This window comes from Rhododendron vialii, chromosome 1a (genome assembly GCF_030253575.1).
Source record: "Rhododendron vialii isolate Sample 1 chromosome 1a, ASM3025357v1".
NCBI lineage: Eukaryota > Viridiplantae > Streptophyta > Magnoliopsida > Ericales > Ericaceae > Rhododendron > Rhododendron vialii.
This window is the reverse complement of record NC_080557.1, coordinates 4,579,034-4,588,934: the sequence shown is the minus strand read 5'-3', so window position 1 is coordinate 4,588,934 and position 9,901 is coordinate 4,579,034. Positions and strand designations below refer to the sequence as shown.

At 38.6% G+C, this 9,901-nt stretch overlaps 1 protein-coding gene across 2 annotated transcripts; it reads right to left on the bottom strand.

Moving 5' to 3' along the window:
- Window positions 1–3,472: 3,472 nt before the first annotated feature.
- On the bottom strand, window positions 3,473–8,179 carry LOC131298589 (class V chitinase CHIT5a-like). 2 transcript variants are annotated; one of them, XM_058324079.1, is made up of 3 exons: window positions 7,039–8,173; window positions 3,739–3,793; window positions 3,473–3,705 (listed from the first exon to the last, which is right to left on the bottom strand). In XM_058324079.1, exons 1-2 carry the CDS (start codon window positions 8,102–8,104, stop codon window positions 3,774–3,776), a joined length of 1,086 nt encoding a protein of 361 aa, XP_058180062.1. In that variant the 5' UTR covers window positions 8,105–8,173; the 3' UTR covers window positions 3,473–3,705; window positions 3,739–3,773. The 2 variants fall into 2 exon arrangements, with proteins under 2 accessions (XP_058180062.1, XP_058180056.1); XM_058324073.1 differs by having other exon boundaries at window positions 3,473–3,793; window positions 7,039–8,179.
- Between the last annotated feature and the right edge of the window lie 1,722 nt (window positions 8,180–9,901).

Genomic DNA, 9,901 nt, shown 5'->3' with positions numbered 1-9,901 from the left:
TTGATAAAGACTTTTTTCCTCAGTAAAATCATCATGTCATCTTTCTTTTTCCACGATTTAAACGTGAACTCTTTTCCACATGTTTCGTGCACGTGATCACTCGTCACTCGTCAATAGCTATTTCTACAATTCTGGACCAAAGACAAGTAATGGATTTGTGGAAGCGCCAATGTGAAGTGAAAACGCCATTTACAAATATCATAAACTAATTAAAAATTTAAGAGGGCAAAAATTAAGAGTAGGAGCAAAAGATCATTTAAACTCATCACCAACCCTTACTCTATATTATTGAGTTAACTTCATGGTTTGAGTTAAAATCATTTAAACTCATCACCAATCATATACAGAAACTCAGAAAATAAACTTTTACTCAAAATCATACCTAAATCATGGGAGATCCTTTTTATTTACTTAAATCCTACACGACACTTGTCGTCTTCTATCTAAATTTGTTCTCTCTCTCTCTCTCTCACTTACTTTCCACTTAAATTGAGTTTGTCCATTAGAATGAGTCAAATGAACATTTGAGTAAAATTTTGGCAGGAGATGCTCTTACTAGATGATTATGTGACTTCCCAGTGGACTCACGGCTTGAACGGAATCCTACGTCTCCATACACAACTCCGAATACACAATTGTGTTCAGAGCCGTTCGATGCATTTAAACCCATATACATCAAATTGTTACAGATACAGTTGTGTTCGGAGTTAGTGTTTGTAATATTCCTTAGAAGTTTCAAAGATTGGGGACTCTTTGTGGTTTTGATTTAAAGCCAATTTGGTCAACGACAATAAATTGTCGCAACATGTGGCCGTGTTAATCATTTCCTGCCTTTGTAGTCAATAAAGACTTCCTGTCTCTATAGTCAATAACGATAGCGACTCAAACCAAAAATCGGTTCCATTTTGCTTCTTGGAGTCACATTCGGGTGATTTTTTATTTTTTTATTTTTATTTTTTGAGAAACACAAACATAATAGGTTATCATAAAATATGAGAAAAACAGTAGCACAACCATCAATACAAGACAACCCAAGAAATTAAAAAAAAAGTCCGAAGACAACCAACACACAACCTAGCAACAACACACAGACCCAAGAAGATTACACAACAAAGGCCGGAACAAAGAACACACAACCGCCGACAACACCAAACACACCATAAACCTGCAAAACAAAAGTTAGGACCAAAACATTCGGATGATTTCATGCACTTAGTTGTGGAAAGTGGGAATTGTAAAATTTATGTAGAATACCTTAGTAGGCTGGAAAGCGGGTTGATCATTTGGCTTGGGTAATCAAAGCCCAACTCGGTGCCTGCCCAATCGTCCAGATGACCAAAGCCCATCGATGACCGGCTGACAGGTTGTCCATCTGGTCTCGCCAAGTGGCACGGCCTTTGTTGCATACGAAAACATAGATGAGAGTACGGGCCGGTCATGTCTCACCACTCTGGCCTTGCCACGTGGCACAGTCGTGCATCGTATTGCAGCATGGAACTCCACAATCGTACAGCTTGGCCATGCGGCACCAATCTAGTCTTGCAAAATGGCACGGTCGGTCACATTCTTCGTGACAAACATAGTGCCTTGGTGATTATCGTGGATGGCGTCTAGCCATGAAGTGGCTGTCGGAAAATGGTAGTCGGTGATGTCATTGCGGCAGAAGCCTGGCACAAGCTATTCTGGCCTCCAAGTCAAGGTACTCTTATAAATACAATACTCTTATAAATACAACAGTGAGTCACAAATCCTAACGAGTTATTCCTTCTTCTCCTGAACTAACCTCTGTGCTTTCCTTCTCTCCAGCTTAGCACTAACTTAATCATCAGAGTGCCTTCCAGTCACCTTTGCTCGGCTAGACACTAACCAGTTGCTCCTTTTGTAGAGAATGGCGGAAGGGGGCTAGCTCAATCCATCCGAATTCTAAGAGATCTCTTTTTTTTTTCTGTCATTCGTTACACCTAATCTATTCTCTATCCTGGGAGATTACCTCTAGGATAGAAGAATTCAACCCGGATTGAACACCACCCCACCCCACAAAATGCCAAAACAATATATTACAAGTATCTTACACATTTGACCTCATAAATTATTGTAACAATAATTCTACAACTACACTCATACACACAAATGTGCGGGCTACACACACACTTACACTAAGTGTGTGTGTGTGGAGCCCACACATTTGTATATATGAGTATGTGTTTGAGTGTTATTGTAGAATAATTATTAGGCTCCGTATTAGAAACCTTCTTAAAAAATAAGTAGCTTATTTCACATTTTTAAATTAAAAAATAATATAAATAAAAAATAATTTTTTAATTTTTTTTTGCACCGTATAAAAGATTTTGATGAGATCTATCAAACAAGATCCATATTGGTAGGAAAATTATTTGCATAAACACATTATTTTTGAGCTTGAAATTATCTTATTAAAAAATAAGTATTTATTTAAGGTTGCGAAATGGAGCCTTACTGTAAATAGTCCCAAACACCTCATAAAATGATAAAAATATATTGCGGTATGTTTGACTTCACGGATTTGCGGATATCGTAACCACCCTTAGCCTATGTGCGAATTCCATTTACGTCGAAATTGTCCTAATATGTTAGTAAAAGAGCTTGTCTCATGTTGACGAAGTAGTTTTTTCAGAACTAAGATCCGATCAGACGGCTTCTTCCTATAAAGAGCTTGTACAACATAAATAAGATTTTGAAATTTCAAAATTCGGGAATCTAATAATTTGTTTGGTTTAAGTTTTGATGGAATTTTTTTGAATAATAAGTGGAGAGAGATAGATAAATAAATGAGATTGAATTGAAGGAAAAACTTATGAAAGATCGTGCACAGAGAGAAATTGGGTTTGTGACCCAAAACGAACACTTTCTTAAAACATCTATATGTCTAAATAACATCTAATACAAAATACAATATCTAGGTGTTCTTAACAAATAAAAAAAACTAATATTAATAGAAAATTTTTAAAAAAAAAATCAAAACAACGCGGGAGCCTTGACCCCAATAAGTCCCAACTTGGTTCCGTCTCTAGTTGTCGAAAATATTGTGTGGGAGATTGGTTCCAAAGAAAAGTGAAGTGAGGTGAAATAAAAGAAAAGAAAATTTATTTTTTTGTATGTGTTCTCTTGACAAAAAAATCTTGCAGGAAAACAATAATTCTTTTCTTTTGGCAAGATTTGTTTTGTAAGAAAGTGTTTTCTAGTGGGAAAGTTGAAACTATGAGTCCTACAACTTTCCTGATGATTAACTGAATACGCAAAAAATTACAGAAAAATTGATTTTTTCATCATTTCCCATCATATATGTGCAACTGAACGGGGCTGAACTTGCATAGAAGCTAACGCTTCTACCAGCAAAGGAGAAACAGCCTATGTACCACATTCTCCGGCCAGCCCCCGAACATTTCCCAATGGGTTCTTCTGAAAAGACGACATAAAAAAAAAAAAAAACTGGTTTATATATTGACAAAATCATTTTATTTATTGGACAACATATATAAATAGCCAAACCATTTTTATGGAATCAAACATACAAAATTACAAACACTCACTCACAATCTCAAATACACTTGCAGCGTACCGTTGGTGGGGGGAGTCCCTTACATGATCTCCTGGGTTTCATCTGCACACACAGTGGAAGGAAATGAAACAAGCAAAGAGGAAAAACAAGATCGATCAAACGACATCTAAACAGAAAACGAAGACAGTCCACCGGACTTCAACCGATGCTCTCACGTGAGCAAGAAATTCAAACTTTAAGTCCACAACCATGAAGCTGCACAACACCAAGCATAAAAAATAGTGTTAGGATCGATAATTAATACTGCCTAGAACAAAATCCGAATGGTGCCTAAGAAAGTGCAACATGAGCTTTGATATGCATCCCTATCATGTTTATTCGAGTGTGTGCTAATGTAATGTTTGGCATGAACGATTTTTTTTTTTGCCAATATTGTATACATTAGCGGGGGTTAGTAGGGTTCGAACTGAGGCCTCCACGGAAGGAGGAAATTAGAAGACAACCAACTGCACTAGAAGTGATTTCTCGGCGTGAACGATTTGTGAAGGCAGAGAAAAGGAAAGTTAAACGGTATGAAAGTAGCAGGAAATAACTTTCGGCTTCGGATCCTCCGTCCGACGTCTCTGTCCTGCTCCTCTGTCCTAGTGCTTTTAGGGTTATGTTTTCAATTTTTGGGTTTGTTTTGCAATTTCTTGACTAGGTTTCGTTTCTCCAGTGGCGAGTCAAGGGTGATGAAAGAAAGGACGTCAAGCTTTAGTTACGGTAGAGAATTTGGGGTACAGGAAACCTGAATTACGTAGCCAAAGTTTCACAGGAGAAACAGCAGTGTTGTGATGCAGTCCGGGTTGTTTGGTAAGGGTTTTGAGTGAAGCTTTTAGGATATAGTGAAATCGTTTCTTGTGGCTCGGAAAGTCTCCCCTTACCGATCCAAAATCCCGATCGGAATCCCGACGCCCCGCCGGGCACACTCCGGCTACCGGACGGCCGATCCGAGCCGTCCAAAAATTCTAAAAAAAAAACCGAGTGGGCCTTCGTGGAAATAAACGGCATCCAACGGGTGTAGATGGTCGATCCAAACAATCTATTTTTGTGTTTGGATCGGCCAAAAATGGAGTGCTTGGATCGGCCACCTACACACGTCGGATGCCGTTTATTCTCGCGAGAGTCCACTCGATTTTTTTTTTATAGAAAATTTTTGGACGGCTCGGATTGGCCGTCCGGTGGCCGGAATGTGCCCAGCGGGGCGTCGGGATTCCGATCGGAATTTTGGCCATCGGGAACTGTAGCTTTACTCCTTGTGGCTTGCCCATAGAGTAGGTTTACAACCATAAACCGAACTACGTATGCCTTGGTCTGTTTTATTTGTTTTTTTTCCTAGTTTGATTTCTCCATTAATTCCGTTTGATTTTTCGCATATGTTTGGTTTGTTAGTTTTCACAATATCGTGGCCATCAATGATCGTTGGGTTGTGGTTGATTCATACGGGGTCCGCTGTAGCACAGATAGATAGACAGATAAAAATATGTGAATAATAAATATAGAGAAATTTATTGAAAAATCGTGCACAAAGGTATTTGATTCGCCAAATACATCATTATTGTATAGAAAAGTTTTGAGATCGCAAAATAACAAAAATGATAAAGGCAAATTTGTTTTTACCAAACTATACCATCATGTCCCCATAGTTTAGAGGAAATAATTTTGATAAAGGCAAAAGTTGTACACAAAATCATTTTAGGGTCCGTTTGATTAACAAGAAAAATATAATAGAACGTGAAAATAATAGAAAGTGAAGTGAAAGAAAAGAAAAAGAAAATATAATTTTTTTTCTCACATCCGTTTGATTAGGATGAATGTTTTGCAAAAAAATAATAGAGAAAATAAAATATCATTGTTTGTAGGGGTAAGCAAAATAACCGTCAAACCGTGAATCTAGTCCAAACTAATCCAAACCGCATGGTTTAGTTTGGTTTTTTTAGTAATGTGGTTTGGTTTCGGTTTTAAAAAATAGAAACCGTGTTAAATGGTTTGATTTGTGGATTTACAATAACGGTTCTCGTTTCTAACCGATTCGAACTGTATAATATATACATATAGACATATTTTGTTTATATACACCGAATAAAATTAATTAACTAATCTAATACTCTAATCCACCACCTTATTCTTTCACTCTACTCTCAGGATTAATTCCCTAAATTCCTATACATGATAGCATATTCCTATAACTTCAACATACTAAATATACACACGGCTAGGGCTTAGTCAATTGATTTTTCACTCTTTTTTTCTCGGTAACTAATTTTTTAATCTAATACTATATTTCATGGCCTATTCCTTCACTAATAACTTATATTCTACTCTTATTTAATTGGTTAATGTTAGCGAGTTTTGATTATTTTAATATAACTGGTTTTAATATAAGTTAATTGGTTTAACTTATCTAGGCAATTTCAAATAGTTTATGGAGATAATATTTCAATTTCAAGCGAACCGTGGTTCAAAACCGAAACCGAACCGCTTTTTAATGGTTTAGATTGGTTTGATTTTATGAATTTTATGGGTTGGTTTGGTTCTCCAAATTCATAATCCGTAGGTAGTAGTTTGATTTTTAGATTATTAAAAAAAAACCCAGATCATTTCGGTCCATGCTTACTCCTAATGCGGTCCACGCTTACTCCTAATTGTTGGAGATCTTCTCAAGAAAATAAAATTTCTCTACACATTTTGTGAGAAAAAATATGGCAAGCTCTCATACTTTAGAGGGTTATACAGGAAAATTCATTTTCTAGGACATTCTTATTAAGTGAACATAAAAAAATATTTTTTTCTCTTTCTTGCGTTTTCTACCATTATCTTGCTAATCAAACGGACCCTTGGTGTTTTTTTGTAAGAAGAAACGGGATTTGTCCGTAAGAAAAGGAGTGTTAAAATCATTTTCCTAAAGAAAATTTTCTTCCGTGTAATTGGGCGAGGAAAACATTTTCGTATTCCAATACTTATTGCTCTACGGTTGTGTTCTTATAAACTTATAAGTTTGAAACTTATTTCAATATCTTTATTTTTTGTAAATTTTTGGGGTTAATTATTCGTTCCGACAAAACGAATCGAAAAAATATAAAAATATGGACCTATTTTGTAAAAATTCAGATAAGATAATTATTTAAACAAATAAAACAGCTGTTTGATCCGTTTTTTTGTTTGTAGTGAACTTTTTTTTTGTTTTCTTCTATAATTTTTTACTTTTAAGACTCCTCTCGTCGAGTTGGATGATTAATCCAAAGAATACGATACGAATCTAACATAAATTCAGAAAAAATGAACAAAAGAGTCTCGACGAATAATTCAAAAAAAATTATACGAATCTAACAAAAATTCCAAAAAAAAAAAAAACGAACAGAGGAAAATAAAAAATTCACAAGAATGAAGCCTACATGCATGAATATTCATCGATCGGGAATGGTGGAACAATAAGCGGTCGAAATTGTAACTATTTTCACCTTGTTTCGAGATTTTCAACTCAATGTCACCGGTGACGTTCCAAATAAAGTACCCGCGAATCCCATGGTCCTGAGCATGCCGTATCTTCACCGTGGTCGACCTGGTGTCGTCGTACCCAATCCAGGCAGTTCCGGCGTAGGAGTACGTCGACACCGTCTCCGGATCATACACCACCGTCGCGTTCTTCTCCCTGTTGAACTTCTCCACCTCCGAGTAACTCATCTTCCCGTCGTCCCCCGGGCCACCCAAGCCGACGGCCACCGCTGCCGCACCGATGCCGTTCAACCTCGGGTTCTGGAGCGTCCAGGTCCGGCCGAACAACGGCAGGCCCATGACGAACTTGCTCCGGCGGAGCCCGGCGGAGATCCACGCATCCACCGCGAAGCTCGTCGATATCCTTTTCCGCGGGTTGTACAGCGCGGCGGGGGCGCCCGTTTCCTTCGGGGTGAACTCCCCGTAGTAGTCGTAGCACATCACGTTCACCCAGTCCAGGTTCTCGTTGATTGACCGTACCGGGTACGACCGGGTCGCCCCCTCCGGGCTGTAGCTTATTTCCACGGTGCTGGCCACGGCGGCGGTCAGTAGGAGCGTTTGATCGTGCTTATCCTTGTTGACCTTGGCCCGCCATTCCTCCAGTAACTTGCCCAAGTTCTTCATGTCTTTTGGGGTTCTGGGGAACTCCCAGTCGAGGTCTATGCCATCGAAACCGTATTTCCTCGCCACTCCGATGCACGACTCGATGAAACCCCTGCGCGACTCCCCCGATGCTGCCATCCGGGCAAAGACCTTCGCATTTTTCTCGTCCGCGCTCCACCCGCCGACCGTGAGGAGCGTCTTGGCATGGGGGTTCTTGCGGTGGATCGTCTCCGTGAAGCTCCTGAGCTTTGCTGCCGTTGGACTCGGGTCCTGGACGTCGAGCTTAAAAGTATTGCTGTCGGGCAGGAGAAAAGCGTAGTAGAGGTGGGTGAAAAATCTGGTGTCGATGGCCGAGGGAGGGAAATTATCCGCGTCCCATTCAGGCCAGAAACCCCCTTTGACCACCGGTGGAGATGTTGCTCCGACCATGGTATAAATTGTCAAGATGGAAATAGCACAAAGTTCTTCTAGGCCTCCCAATGGTCTTATGGGTTAGCCAAATTCACTCCCCCAACTGGTATTAAATTTGTATTAGTATAGGGTGGTGATAATATTAAAATTGTTTTTATTGGTATCAAAATTTTAGCACATAAAAGTCTCTTGCATTGCACATAAAAAAAGAGACTGCACATAATACAAGTTTTTTGTGTACTAAAATTTTGACATTATTACTTTCTTTACCGTGTGTGTGTGTGTGTATATATATATATATATACAGTCCGGATTTTTTAAGAGATCCCGCACGGCCTTACCGTGCGAGACTTCCCTTTTCCGATCGAATTGCGACGATCCGAACCGCTCAAAATGATCAGAACGTGATTTTAAGGGTACTCGCGAGAAATCAGCAAAATAAATGATTGGGAAGGGCTTGATCCGAACAGTTTTTTATTAAACGGTTCAGTAAAAAACTGCTCGGATCAAGCCCTTCCCGATCATTTTTTTTCTGATTTCTTGCGGGTACCCTTAAAATCACATTCTGCATACTTTGAGTGGCTCGGATCGTAATAATTTGATTGGGAAAGGGGAGTCCCGCCCGGTAAAGCCGTGTGGGATACCTCATTGGATCCTAAGTGTGTGTATATATCTCTATTATAAAACAGAAGGGTGTGGGGACAAGTTGTTGGAACGGCTTAGATTCATTTGATCCAAAGGCTGTAGTGCATCCTCCCACTTCCCGGTTAAGTGCCCAGGGTTTTCACCTAAATCACACAACTGCCATCCCCTTCCAATCGGGATGCGTAGTGCCGTAGGCACGGGCTAACACTAGTATATATATATATATATATATATATATCGGGATGGTTATATATTGGGATGGTTCTGGGGACTCTTAAAAAACCCTTTAAAAAAATCCCCCCAAGTTTTCGATTAAGTTTTGATGATCCGAGCCGCTCAATGTAATCAAAATGTGATTTTAAGGGTACCCGTGAGAAATCAGGAAAAAAAAAAGACTGAAAAGGCCTTCATCCGAACAGTTTTTTATTGAACTTTATTGAACGGTTCAATAAAAAACTGCTCAAATCAAGCCCTTCCCGGTTATTTTTTTTTGCCAATTTCTCTCGAGCACCCTTAAAATCACATTCTGAACACATCGAGCGGCTCAGATCATCAAAATTTGATCGAAAATTATGAAATTAAGATTTGAAGAGTTTTTTTAAAAGTTTTTTTAAGGGTCCCCGGAACTGTCCTGTACATACATATATATTTATACAAACATATATGTACATATACATATATAGAGTCCCATTCCCCTAAGGACTACCTTAACTTAATAAAATACGGACCTCCATTTTCCGATAGAATTTTGATGATCCAAGCCTCTAAATGTGTTCAGAACGTGATTTTAAGGGAATTCGTGTGAAATCAGCAAAAAAAAAAGAAGACCGGAAATGTTTTATCCTAGCAGTTTTTTTGTTTGTTTTTTATCGAACGGTTCAAATAAAAACCGCTCGGATGAAGCTTTTTCCAGTCATTTTTTTTGTTGATTCCTAGCGTGTACTCTTAAAATCACGTTTTGAACACATTGAGCGGCTCGAATCATCGTAATTCGAACGGAAAATAAGCGAAATAGAGAAATCCTTATTTTACTCATTTGAAAATGATTATACATATATATGTCCTTTAAAAATGCTATGAGTACGTCTTTTGAAAACAAATCTTGCATTCCAGGTCAACTTGCCACATCAGCATTTGCGCGTGCAAGACTTGTTCCCAAAGTACGTAATC